At 39.4% G+C, this 14618-nt stretch overlaps 1 protein-coding gene across 2 annotated transcripts in view; it reads left to right on the top strand.

Annotated features, from left to right (window-relative positions):
* Nucleotides 1–14618, top strand: part of slc24a4b (solute carrier family 24 member 4b) — a 33524-nt gene that overhangs the window by 4139 nt on the left and 14767 nt on the right. For both annotated transcript variants that reach the window (XM_005731126.1, XM_005731125.1), the window contains exons 2-3: nt 3334–3441; nt 12896–12972. In XM_005731126.1, coding sequence (XP_005731183.1) covers nt 3334–3441; nt 12896–12972 — 185 coding nt within the window. The remainder of the gene's footprint in view (nt 1–3333; nt 3442–12895; nt 12973–14618) is intronic.

The following is a 14618-nucleotide window of genomic DNA, read 5'->3' as shown; positions in this document are numbered from 1 at the left end:
CAGTCATTTTGTATCAACTGGTTTTTATATCCCCTAACTTCCTCCTTTGCTCCTCTCATTTACTGCTGCAGCCAGGGATGGGTTTTCTTACTTAAATGTTGTCTTTGGTTCATTTGACACTTTATCAGTAGCGGCATGTTGTTTTTTTTTTTTTTTTCTCTACACCCACTACTCATTTAGTCAAACTCTACAAACCTAGTGTACAGCGTCCAAGGCCACTACTGATAACTGATAAAAATTTTATATCATATCACAACTTGACTGGATTCCTAAATAAGAATCGCTCAAGGCTGGAATGCTTTCTGGGTAATGGCTAACTAATTGATTTCTAGCAGCTCTAATGTAAAATCCTCTTTTAGCCACTCAAGATTCGTTGACCTCTTGACCCTGTAAATGTAAAAATAAACTGGCATCAAACATTAGTTTGGTGTAGTGCCTGAATAATGTGACAAACTTTTATACTGAACTGCAAATGTATTTCTTGACCTGCATGTTACCATCAAAGTGATCAACTTTAAAATTTTGAGAAGGAACAGGTGGAATTGTATTTAAAATGTAAAAATCTAATTTTTTAGCAGTTTGAGCTGTTTAAATAAGTAAAAAATGCTTCCTTATTGATCTCAGACCTACAAAGACAAATGAAGTGATTACTGGCTCATTTCCCTTTCAACCAATTTCTAATCAGCCTCTTAAATTCATGACATTTCCTCCTAACAAACTAACAAGGATTAATCGGGGGGTACTGCCAACCTTAAAGAGCTTCAGAATGTCAGAACATGAAGATTTAAACACAGAGAATAAGACAATTAATCAAAACAGGTCAACTGGGAGAAGGCGATGTAGAATAAGCCAGCAATGTTGTGCAAAACAAAAGCTTGTATCCTTAGTTTATCCCCAGCCTGCCTCGATGTACTGATATAATCATGTCTTCACTGTTTTCTTTTCAGATGCTTGGCACTGAGAAAGCATGTTGAACTGCTTGTGCATATGCACATACATGCAGTTATCTTGTTTAGGCTTCCAAGAATCATTGGTCATAAGACTTAATAGTTGTGGTTAAGTGATTCCACACAACTGAAACTGCAAATTGTATTTAAATCTTATGCATAAATTTCTAAAGGGTAAAATTCTCCAGGTCTACTGGAGTTTGTGTAAATCTGAAAGTTCAGCCTATTCATTAATACAACATTAAAAAGCAGTTCTTGGCATGAAATGTCCACATGTTTAGTGTCTGCAAACTTCAGGCTCTTCATGTTCTACCCTGATATCAAATTAAACCATGTTTATTTTAATGCGAGCATTGCTTGAAAAGAAATCAAGCAATAAGGGGAGAGGCAGAAGGGGAGTGTAACCATGCTGGTTAGTGAGACGGAACAGGTTGGAGCAGTGACTGGAGGGTTTTGGTCTTTTGGATTGGAGAACTGTAGGAAGCAGCTGCAGTTGCTTTGTGTACAGTCTGTTTGTCAAGTGCCTGCTGATCTTCAGGCTGTCTAACTCTACTGGATTGAAAGTGGCAAATAATTCTGTATCACTACATTGGAAATACAATCCAGCCAGGTAGAACTGTTTTACAATGGCAATTGGAAGAGGGTTGTGGTAGGAAAATGTGAAAAGCTAACCTGCACTTGGGTTGAAACTAACTGCTGATGCAGTTGTTCTTGGCTCAGCAGTACTTCAGTGTCCTTTAGCTTTAAAATTTAGGCTAAATGGATGGTGCAAACTAGTTATAATACTAGAATTTCAAACTCGATACTGAAACACAGGAAAAATACTTTATACCATTTCAACACCATGGGGGAAAACCACTATTCTCCCATACTGTTATAAGCCATTAGCTGCCATGCTAATGATAACAGACTGCTAATATGGCTGTCAGGTAACAGTTGGCTAACATTTACTTGGTTTACATTAATATATGCCACCTCATGTTAAAATTTCTAACAGTTTAATACTTGACTTCTTCCTTAAAGTGTGGGTTGCTATTATGAACATTCCGCACTAGCGGCTAATAACTAGCTGAAATGATTAGCTGCTAGTGGTTAGCATTGTCACCACACAGTAAGACCATCTTGGATTTCAGTCTCCAGGGGCTTTTCTGCCTCTTGCATGGTTCTCCCAGTGCTTGCATGGGTTTCCTCCCAGAAATTTGAGACATGTATATAAGGTTAATTTGTGATTCCAAATTTCCAGTAGGAGTGTGACTGGTTGACTCTTTAAACCATGTGGTAGACCCACCGGTCACCTTGTGCAGTTAAGATGTTTGAGAACCACCTAACGTTGGATAAGAAAATGGACCGGTGGATGAATAGGTTTGATAATCAGATCTGAGTAGTGCACTGTGTAGTCTAATTTGTTTTAATCTAATAAAAAGGCAAATGGAGTAATTATCTGCAGCTGTGTAAATCTGTTAATCGGTGTTATTTTTAGCACTTTGTGGACTTCTGGTTAAAAGAGTTAGGGGGGCTTAGTACACATGCAGTTTGTTTAAAGCTTAAAGCACTATGTTCTCTCCTTTATCTTAAACATTACTTGCTCAGTGTCATAAAGATCAGTAATTAGACTTTGGTCATGGAGATCATGTGAATCTGCTGCTGTACAGACCCTGTCCCAGTCATTGTGTGATCTATTACTCTAAAAGAGTAGGTCTGTTGACAAACGACCAGTATGAATGAATGTAGACATTACTCCTTGTGGTATTTTTAGTAATCTGCTCATAATCGTGTAACAGTAGAACTACTAAATCATTATGTCGTCAGTTACCACTTTCTCACTTCACCATTTTATGCAAGCTGCAATTTTAAAGCACTGCTAAGCTTGTTGTTATGATTTTTACATAATAGATTTGTGACTGCTATTTTTTTTCTTTCTTTCTTCCCCCTCCTGTTCTCATTAGAGGCTTAAGAGCAGTTTAATGAAAAATTACACTCTTCCCCCCCTCCAAAATATAATGACACAGCTACATTTTGATGCGTTATTCCTCCTGCGGCGGTTGCTGCTGGATAAACATGTCATTTATACATGAATAAAAACTTTTAAGGGATTAAAGAAAAGCAACCTTCTTTCGGGAAATTGCACATAATTCAGAACATGGGTATTTTTGGTCATTGCTCATACTTTGTGTAACAGCAGCCATGTTGGGTTTTGTTGCATTTTTGAAGTGTGTGTGTGTGTGTGTGTGTGTGTGTGTATGTATGTGTGTGTATATATATGTGTATATATATAATGGACTTTTAAGGTCTTGATCAAAAGAGGATTTAAATAAAAAGTTATTAGTATTTATTATTAGTATTATGTTAATATGTGATAATCAAAGCTGTTTCAATACTGTTTCAGGCCATGGGATGATTGTGGAGGGACATCCCGACCATGAAATCTGGGGGAGACGGCTAATGGCTTCAGTACCAGAAAATGAAACTGAGGAGAAGAACTGTTCAGCGCCAGGTACACAATCTTGGAATCAATGTTTCTCCTTAACAATTCATTGTAATTTTTTTCCTTTTAATATATTGACAGCAATGTTTTCATGATCCTCAGTCAAAGCAGGATATTCTTTGAGAACAGAATGTCCTGGAAGATTTTGCTTCTCTGGCACAAATGCTAACTAAACTACTTGATGACATGGATGAACATTTAGCAGATGAGGAGCCTTATAGTTTCCTCAGAGATAAACGCAACTACATCTGAATCATAATGTTACGCCAGATCTGCTGGATGTGTAAATGGCCAACTGTTGGATCTCATGTTGCAATTATGAACAGTGAATTTATCACCTAATAACAAGATAATACTTTTTTCTTTTGCCAGTTATATTGTTTGGCTTCATTTATGAACACCGTGAGATCTTGACAAGCGAGTCTTTATTCAAACGGTGGAACTGCAAATTAATTCTATTGAACTAAACATTTACATCCTTGAGGCTGATAGTTCTGTTGCAGCTCAGAAGATGTAGTAAATGGGCTTTACAGCACCTAATATATCAATAGATTAGCATGAAGACATCTGGGAGTTGTGGTATTTCTCAGCTGATTTTCTGCTTTTAATTCACATCTCTGCTGGGTTTGTATTCGGATGCGGTTTAGATCACTTGCGCAGTAATAAGCAACAAAAGGGCTATTAACAGCGTCGGGTATTGATTAGCTTACAGCATCCTAGGTGTACTTAAAGGAAGCAGCACTCTCTTTAGATACACTGGAGTATATGCTGACTCTCTGCTGAGATCTGCATTGTGCTGCAAAAAGAGATTTACTGTTTTTTACCACAAAGTTATTGATTTTTAAACGGTACATAAACAGTGATGGCAATGTCACGAAATGGTGCATTTGTTTATTTATTTCCATGTCATTTGAATTGCCTCAGTCCTGACTAGTTTGCTCTTCCCAAACACTGACTCACATGAGCGCTCTGTGATTCTGAATGAGTCAGTGGGAAGAGGGGAGCCATCAAAGACTGCCAGGGTTGCACAGGTTTGGTCCATTTTGGCCATTTGTTGCATATATACACTTACGGAGCTGTGATTAACTGGCTAGGCAGGATTTGGGGACTAGCTGTGCTTTCCGTTACTAAACTCTCAAATGTCTGGAAATGCAGTGGTTGTGTTTGGATTTTAAAGCCTTAAAAGTAATTGTTTTGCTACATACTGGCTTTTGTCTTTGTTTTGTGTATTTGTTGCACAGAAGTTGTGACACTAGGGCATAGACAATTTGGAAGTAATTTCAAGTGTGATGTATGCTCTTTACTCTACTGCATCACAAGTGATCCAGTCAGAGCTAACAGGCTATTACTTCATTACCGGTCACAGCAGGCAGAATCCCTCAGAGATTATCCAAATCATTAGTGTTGCAACCTGCAATTTTTAGATGTAAACAAACGTTTTTGCACCAGTCACAATACCAGACAGTTCGCTGTGGTTAAAAGTGCTAAATAATGTTGGAAGCCTTTCTTTTGCCTTTTTGTTTTTCCAATGACTTCCACACTGGAGGCACCTGACTGGATTTGACATTCCACACATTTCTCATCGGCTGGAGTCCTCCCTATTTTCCCACCAGTGTTCTGCCTTGTTAGAGTAAGCTGATCATATGACTCTTTGTTCTTGAGTCTTTGTCTCATGAATAATCCTGTCAAAGCTGCTAAACTTCAGACCACCCTGGCTGACAGGTTGCTCCAATGTTGTGGGCAGTGTGGTCCTAACTGTAGCACGGACAGACTTTACACAAAGCTGAGCATTTGGTGCACTCTGGCATCAAATTTCAGAAGGTTCTTAGGCTGCAAGCTCATCCCGAGCAGTTCAACCCTGTTCCACATGAATCAAGATGCTCTGTGGTGCCCATGCAACCTTGCACTATGACATTTGTATGGATGACTGCAAGCTCGGAGGTGGTGACAAACTCCATTAATTTCTTCCTACTAAACTCTCCATTTATAGACAGTGTTTCGTGTCCTGATGAGTATCAAGACTCTTGGGATTCCTTTAGCTCATTCCAGCTTGATGCATATAATTTGTCTTGATCAGAACATAAGCTTTTTGTAAGCAAGCTCAAATGTCTGTAGTGTAGCTCTAACCCACACTTGAAGTCTTGTCTCACTGATTACAGTCCAGGTTTCCTCCCTTATGACTCCAATTAGGTTTTGTTGAGTTTCACATTCATTATCCAATTTTCACTGTAACTAGTGTGATAATTATTTAATGTTGACATGAACTCTCAAACTTTAAGAGAAACCTGCGCTCGTATAGATGATTCTAAAAGGGTCACCCACTTTTCACTATGCATGCTATATATACTATATAATATACATTCAGTACAAACATGGCTAAAAAATGGAGAAATACAAGCAAATGACTGCGTATGTGGTAGTTTTTAAATTTTTTTTTAAATTTTTTTTTTTTGGGGGAGGATTGACAACAATTAACTTGGATCAGTCCACATTACTCCATCACATGCGTCTTACCTGACAATCTCAGGTTTTTAACGCCTTAATAGGATTTGTGCAAAATTTCAGGTCAGTAATGTTAATTTAATTAAACACAAACATTGTAACATCTCATACTGCAATTCTTTCCCCCCCTCCATATCCAAGCTTTAAAATCTGTGCAACCATTCAGGGTGCCTTTTTCATGTTAAAGGCTAAAGCAAATATAAATCCCCTACCATTAAAATTGTGGTTTCGACAGGTATGTACCTTTAAAAATGGCTTGATAATGGAATTTAAAATGGCCTCTTCAAATAACGAATGCTGGGGGGGGGAAAAAAAGTTCTATTTTGTAATTTGACTAAAATTGAATAACCCTTTCCTTTTGTTTTGTTGCACTTGTCAGGTTGAGTTTCCATAGTGCCTTCTTAGTGAGGAATCTCTCTTAAATAATAGCCTTATACCAGTCTCCCAATAAGGGAAGCATGTGTTTGTGTCAGATCTTTGCATTTCTGCCTATTCCTCGCAGATGTGTTTTCCAGGGCTGCTCCTCCAGCAGTGGACCAGTGCTTGTACTGGAGCCAGGACTGGTACTTTTATTATTATTTCTAGAGGCTTCTGCTTTATGCTGATATTGTGGAACAGATGATACTCTGTTCACTTAAATGTCTGTTGGTGGGCTGCTTGGATTACTCTCTCTGTCTGCCATTTTTGGTCTTTGCCTTTTCCTCATTAATTCTGTGATCACTGTGCTTCACAGGGTGCTAATGCTGTTTTTGATTGTCCCAAGTGCTGCTAAGGCAGCACAAGTGCTTGTTTTATTAGGCGTTCAGTAATAACTCCAGGCAAATACAAGGTGCTGTCCAAACTGCTTTCTGGGTCCATTCTTGATTAGAAAGCATCCTTCCAAGCCACAAAGAACCAAATGACTCAGTTTCTGAAACATGTGAATAATCTTCCAGCTATCACATGCAGATCTTGAGTATTTCCTGTAGCTGTCCCATGACAAATGAAACAAATGCACTCCTATTTCTCACCCACATATGAAGAAATGAATGACTGGTTTATTTCAGGATTTAAATGTTTTTATGAGCTCTTTCAGGCTGTTATAAGAAACGTGATCAGTAATGCGTTGCCTGAAAAATGGCTTACGGTTGACTTGGTGGTGGGAGAAAAAGAATTGGGTTATACACTCATCTGTATCCCGTTTCCGAGTGCTTATGCCAACTTTAGAGCGCACAAAATGGGAGAGGGAGCAGAAAAGCATAGCTAATGTTCTCTAGGAGTAATAATTTGGCTTTAATAAACATGCTACTAATGCCCTTTATTGAGAACTCCCTCTTGAGTGGCGTGATTGTCCTGGTTGAAGCAGATGGCAGCACAAAAGTGGAAGTGAACAACAAAGAAAAAGGTTCAAAATGGGTTGGATTATAGTTATTTTAGATATGGTACTAATCTGCTCACGGACACTGGCCGCACATGTTTCACGCTAGGGATGAAAAGCAGGGGTTGGTGAGGGGGAGCTGTGACTGAATCTATATTGCTAAGAAGTAGCAGCGTCACCGTGTAAAAGCTGCAGCCTTCCCTTTTTGTGTAAATGTTTGCTAGTGAGAAGAATCTGAGTTCTCCTGCTGGCACAACAATTTAGAGGCAGGAAATTTGGCGGGAGCATGATGGGTGAAGCTGCCAGTGAGTAAAGGCCCGTCCATGTTGGATTGCTGGTTCGTCAACTCCTGGGAAACACCAGAAGGAGGCTTTTTAAAAGGGAATTACACAAGTGGGGATTATGCCACTGTGCATAATGGAAACTGACCTCACTTTGGTTCTCGCTTGCCGGCAAATAACGCAACGCAGAGGAGAGGCACGAGCACCTGCACCTGCACAGAGCAGTCTTTAGTACCGTGCAATTCAAACACATCTGACCTCCCCCTCCAACTAAATGCATGTGTTCTGTATCGGTGTCCCCTTTAAGTTGTCAAAGCAGGACTCTGTGAATCTGCTGCACCAACAATTTGATTATTAAAGGCTCGGGGCAATTCATGTTTAAAGCAGAAGTGTAATAGGTATGTGAGTATGCTCATGCGGGTGAAAATTGCATGTGTTAAGCTCTCACACAAACGAGAGTGAGAGTGCTTCAACATGTGGTGGTTCAGCCTGAGAAGATACTAACCTAACAAGGATAATCGGGGCATGTGTGTTCTGGACAAACAAGCAGCTTCAATTTTGATAACTTATTGTTGCTGTGTGACCTGGAGATTTCTCCCATAGGTCGTCCCCGTGATGTTGTTGTCATGTTTACAGGACTGAGCTGTCAGCTGAGTCATGTCTGCTGGAGCAAGCTAATTATCTAATGGGTTAATAATGGCCCAGAGAAATCACTCTCCTCTGAAGAGTCTCTTGACTTCTGCGCTCTCGTGTCAGTTGTAGTCAGCTAATGACCTGGCTGGTCCGTGGGTCAGTACGCGAGCAGTGACAGGTCTCACCAGGCACTCTGCCAAAACATTTTGCACGCGTCAGACTTTAATTCGGTTGTATCGCATTTAATAGCCTTTTGTTTTTCAGAAGTAGGGCTATTGATAGGATTATAAAACAGACCTTTGCAGGGCTCCTTGTCAGTCTTGCATCTGTAATAGGGTGTTTTTGTGTCCAGAAGTGTTGTGTGAAAACTGGCCTGCTCTCTGCACTATCCTGTCAATCATCTCTCTGGGACAACAGAAGGCACCCAATACTGAGCTGTGTTATGTAACAGCACCATGATATCTGGAATATTACCAGATTATGGAATAGTAATTGCAGAAATGCATGAGTTTCTACCACATTCTGGCTTTAGTGCATCAAAAAAACTGAGATTCTATGAAGGGGAGGTTTGCTATATTGCACGTCTTGAAACTGTAGACTGTGAATAAGCCATAGTCTTGGATTTATCTGGTTCACAATGCAACCAAGGCTAAACTTGTTTGAATAAAAGCAGGGCTGTACTGAAATTTTGAGGGTCGAGAGGAGGGCTGAACATTATGTTTAGAGATGCGCTGACCTGCTCATGTGCAAATACACCGATGCCACTTTAGGGCAACGTAATGTTAACCTCATTAGTTGTACACTGAGTGAGCAGTTTGGTAATGTATGTTAGGCTAGGCAAAGATGACAAATGTGATGAAGCCAGCCGTCTATGCTCTGTGCAGGAGTGAAAAATGGTTCCTTAAACCAACATCAGCTTTGCAGCAAACACTGGGGAATTGAGAGAAAATGTACAGCGATGATCCATTCTGCGTTTATATTTAAAAAAAAAAAAAAAAGACAACAGCACTTACGAAGGAGATTGCTCTCGAAGGCTAGCAGTTCTCAGAGCACTGGAATCAAAGTATGAATTTCCTTGCTGTCAGCCACATTAGACCCCATACCAACACAGCAGCATCAATTTAAAAATTTTTTTTTTTTTTAAGAAGGCATATGAGCAGCTTGTTGAAGAGCATTTCAGTCCTCAGCTGATGTTTAGACCAGCAGTGCTTGCCCAGTGTCTCACGTGGGACCACATGCAGAGCTGTTTGGAGGTTTGCATGCTGCTATGCCTCATCAGGTCTGTTTGATGGCTTCAGATGTGGTGCATTTCCAAAAAAAACCAAACAAAAAAACTCTTCATGCTGTGCTGCAGGATGGTGCTAAAGACATGACTGAGAGAACTGGTGATGCTGGGTTCAGTTGTCTGCTGCAGGTTGCTGACGACCTCCAGCTGCTTGAGTATTTTCTTCAACAATGTGAAGTCAGCTGGGTCTATATTAGATATACAATGTAAACATAAAATTTTGTTACAGTCAGAAAGCAGCAGACTGAGTGCCTTGTTTGACACAAGGCAATCAGTACTTATATTGTTTATGAGCAACTAATCACAAATCAACCTACATTTTCCATAGAATAACATTTGTATATCTGCAGCTAAAAATGGCCAAATTTCTGGAAGATGATAACCTTGTGACTACATTCATTTAAAAAAAAAAAAAAAAGAAGTTACCCTGGCCCAAAGCACAGAACTGATTTTTTTTTTTGTTGTTGTTTTTTTGTTTTGTTGTTGCTTTAAATGGATGAAGTGAAGTAAATCAAGAATAATTAAAATAGTTAAACGGTGAAGCTGTAAGCTGCAAACATCGACTGATTCTTTGATTAAAGTCATAAAATTTGATCTGGAGGTAAACATTTTATATTTGCGGTACACTTTAGTAATCCATCACCCCAAGCTGCTTCCTCATTTTCTGTATACATATATTTAAAAACAAACAAAAAAACCCCACTTTCTTTAGCTGTGGTACATATTTATCATTCTATTTTTGGACCTCATTTGAGAAGGATCACTAAAGCAGTGTGTGCATTGTCCCACTCTTGTGTGGACATCCTGTTCTGGCCTTATATGGGAACTGGCTACGGAAGCATGTTTGCATCCTGTTTGACCTCTGCTGTGAGGAGACGCAGACGAACCCTGCAGACGCTGTCTGCTCATATGTTTACAGGGACTGAGAGGTGACCCCTGCCTACCTGTCATCTCTGCGGTCACTGTGCCAGCACCCTTTTAGACACCTCCATTTTTATTTTTAATTTTTGTAAACTCTCTCCGTGCCAGAGCTGATTTCATATTTAGGACACACAGTGTCACCAAATAACTACTTAATTATTGACTGTTTCAACTGAACATGGAAGGACTGGGAAATTCACACCTTCCCATGCTTTTCAGAAGCTTAATGGGTAACCTTCAACAGCTAGAATGATGTTTGTAGCCATAAGGCATAAGTTTGTTTTCAATCACCTCTGAGGCACAGCTGACAAATCCTGTAATTGATTGCACCTTTACTCGAGGCAGCCAGTTTTCCGGTGCACTTCATATGCCATATAAAGCTGTCAGAAATGAAATGAGCTAAAGCTTCCTGACATAGTCAATGCCACTGTTGGATTTCAATGCCACCTTAGGCTTTTCATTATACATCATGTTATAGTCTATATTACACTCTAGGTTAATCACCTTTTTATTATCATATATACTAATCTAATCGGGTGCATTTATCCAAATTTAAAAATCTACAAATCAAGGTTTGATTAATTTGAAAGTAATTTATTTGGGCCATGCCTCTTTTTTTCATTTTGCAACTAAAGGGAGCTATTGTACGACACACCGATGCATAATGAACCAACATTACCAGTCATGTGATGTAATTAAATGAAAAGAAGGAAGCACGCAGTTGATTAAGAGGTCTTGGACTGCATCCTGCACAGCATTTGATTTTCCCTGTGCACTGTTTCAAATGCTAACTCAGTCACATGTGCACACAATAAAATGTCATTGCAAAAAGATGTCTGTGAGATTGGGACAGATGCATTGACAAGTCTCAGGTGAGCACTGTTCCACTTCACGACTCCATATGTGACAGGAGCCCGAATTTTGTCCTTCTTTTCTGCTCTACACGGCATTGTTCTGCAGGCTTGGATTGTAGTGTTTTATTTTAACAATACCTGTTTATTTGGATTACTGAAGGATAGAGCAATGATTACTGCACTGCAGTAACCCAATCAGGTGTTTTCCCAATTCTAGGGATGTAGGGATGGTCTGTAAGTTAAAGCACCACTTTTATGCAGATTGACTGAATTTCACAGCCAAAAAATTCAAAGGATCCAAATGATGGCCTCCATGTTCTCATACACTCCCTAGTTTCACTGGTGTTCACTTCCACAGTGAAATGTATCAACTGTTACAAAATAATCGCTTCAAAAATTTTGTACATTTACTTGTTTTGTTTTAATTTTGGCCTATATCACACTACTTTCCACTTTTTTTTTTCTTAAATCCCTGGACTCTACTGGAGTAGCTTAGCTTGATTCACAGTTCAAGATTTCCCATTCTTTCCTCTTAATGAGCCTTTAGCCCAGCCCTCTTCTGACTGGCTGTCCCTCACAAACAAAATGTGCTCACAGCACTGGCAGAGAACCATGAATGGGGCAAAACCCTGTTTTCAACAGCATTGATGTCCCTTAAATAACACTTAATGTCTGTTTAATTTCCTTCTCAAGATCAATTTCGGTGGCTTTGTCATACAGTGCCACTGTCAGTCTCACCTGTACTGTGCTAATTACTGAATCAAGTATTAGCGTTGCTAATGTATTCAACTTAATAGGATAAAAATATGTAAATATTACCCTTGCTCTACATCAATGTGTTAGCATCTACTCCAAGCACTGCTCTAACTCAGTCTAGCCTCCCACCTGCAGTATACAGAGTTTAGGGAATGCTCTAGTTTTGTAAGTACTACACTTGGAATACAGCAGGCTTGTTGCAAGCCGAGATGTGAACCTGCAGCTCAGGTCCAGCAGGGATGGGTCGGACAGAGGCCGTTCCCCCCCACAGATGCTGTTCTTGTCAGGGAGATGGCTAGCTTCTGTTTTCAGCCAGGTGCACCGTGGAGTGGCCGTGCTCCCCTATCTGAGCCTTATGCTCGTATCGTGATCACACTGTGGGCCAGCTGGAGTTCTGGATGATGAATGACGAGTCCTCAGCATGGGAGTGTTTTCTGCCTGCTTGCTTTAATTCTGTATGACTTCAGCCTCTTATCATAGCCCGAGCTTTTCACATCATAAGAGGACGTGGTGATTGAGACCACCCCCCTTGAGTAGGTATGAAATAATTGGTTCCTTAGTGATGTGATATTGAAGGTGTTTTGAACTATTCCTGTGCCTGAACTATTCCTTTGCCTGAGCTATTCCTGTTCCTTAAAGCTGTTCTGGGATGCTGGTGATCAGAAACTATTTCATTTGCAAAAAGTCTTGAAAGCTGCCCAGTTTTAAACATGGAAGACACATTTCGGTATTAGGTAGCCAAGGGGAAAGGGAAGGAAGAAAAAGAATAACGTGGTCGAAGTGTAGTGTGAGCCATCTGAAGATGGGACAGTGATGTGTACTTCGCAGTCAAGCTGCTGATGTGTGATGATTGTGACATTTCTTCTTTTCTCAGCAATACACGAGTTCCCCGACGACTTTTTCACCAACAATGAACGGAAGAGTGGAGCCATTCTGCTGCACATTGCGGCGGTAAGACTACTTTTTTTTTTTTTTTTTTTAAAAGAATCTGCACCTGCATAACAAGTCTCCAGTCGGTGACTGATTTGGTTGTAGGAAGATTTGGAGGCTTTTCACATAGCCGACTACTGTTTTCAGCTTTCTAAGCCTGAAAGTTAAGAGGGAGATTATGGTGGCTTGTTTGATTTGCCAGATTTTAAACTGATCAGAGGTGCTTTTCTTTAGCTCAAGTGCATGTTATTTAAAATAAGTATGCACCCATTTCTCTGCAAATATCTTTAAATTCAAACTCAGAAATAGTTTAATATATATTCTGAGCACAGGGGGTATGGGGGTATCATGTTGTTTTTTTTTTTTTAAAGTGTAAAACACGTCACATTTTTGCTCTACTATAATGTCAAATCAGTGCTATGTTCTTTTAAATGTATTTTTCCAGTGTCGCTTTACTATTTGTACAGTTGGTGGAAGCAGAAAAATAACAAATACTTAAACTGCAAACAATGGTTGCAAAAACTGATGATAATCCAAAATGTGACATAGAAGGACACTCTAGGCAAATATAACATTTTTTTTTTTTTTTTTAAGTTAAACAGTGAAAGATCTGAACAATCCTTGCAGTTGGATTATCTTGCAAAAGTTGCAAAGTACCCTTGAATTGTGTCCAATTGTAATAAGATTGTTTCCTGTTAGGGTTTATAATTTGGTAAACAATCTAAAAGGCAATTTACATTAATAGGTCATCCTTTTAATATGTCAAACTGTCTTTTGAATGTGTCGAATGCACACAGTAAGATTCTGGAGCAGTCATTTCATTTTATGGTTCTGTATGTCATAAAAGTGTCCCTGCTCAGGAGTGTGCATGGAAAGCTTCATAAATATGCCAGTGCTGTATTTTTGGTCCAAGCTTTAACATTGGCATCATTCGTAAGAATGCATGTGCGTTTTAATGTATTTGATTTATTATTCCATATTAAAAAGTTTTGCCTTCAGTGAGTCATGTCTCTGACTTTGCATAAAGACAGTTTAAGAGTTGCTTGTTATTATGCACACACCCAGGACTGGAGTCTGTGAAGTGAAATTTAAAATTTGGGTCACAGGAATTCTGAAGTGGGTTTTTTATTTATTTATTTTTTTACATTTAATAAGAGGACTATGCTCTGATTAGGGTGTCTTTTGAACTTTTTTTTTTTTTTGTATTTGTATTTAAAGATATAATGATGGAGGGCTGCTTTGAAACTGGGCTTCCTGCTTAAGCTTTCCTTAGTACAAAGAATTGGGATATTTTAGATATGGAGAGCAGCTCATACTGTCTTATTGCTTCTGTCATTATCACTGCTGGATTTCTCAATGTCTGAGCATATTTGATTAAAAGTGATATTTCAAAACTGATTTGAGTTGCAGTCAAGACAATACACTCATAACCTCTTTAATTGTCCTGAGCTCCAATTTACACATTTAAATGTAACTAATAATGTCTATTCTGACTTTACTGCTGAGAAGTAAATGTGTGGAGAGTGTGATCACACTGCAGTCCTGCACTGCCCCCTGTGGATAGCATAGAGCAGAGCACGCCTGTCAGAGCTGCCAGGCCCTGATGATGTCACACATGATCTATAATTTATACATTGTCCAGCCGCCTGTTAGGAATGGTGGTGGGG

The sequence above is a fragment of the Pundamilia nyererei genome, unplaced genomic scaffold (assembly GCF_000239375.1).
Source record: "Pundamilia nyererei isolate P.nyererei 1_Seehausen unplaced genomic scaffold, PunNye1.0 scaffold00041, whole genome shotgun sequence".
NCBI classification, from domain to species: Eukaryota; Metazoa; Chordata; class Actinopteri; order Cichliformes; family Cichlidae; genus Pundamilia; species Pundamilia nyererei.
This window is presented reverse-complemented; position numbering and strand designations above follow the sequence as displayed.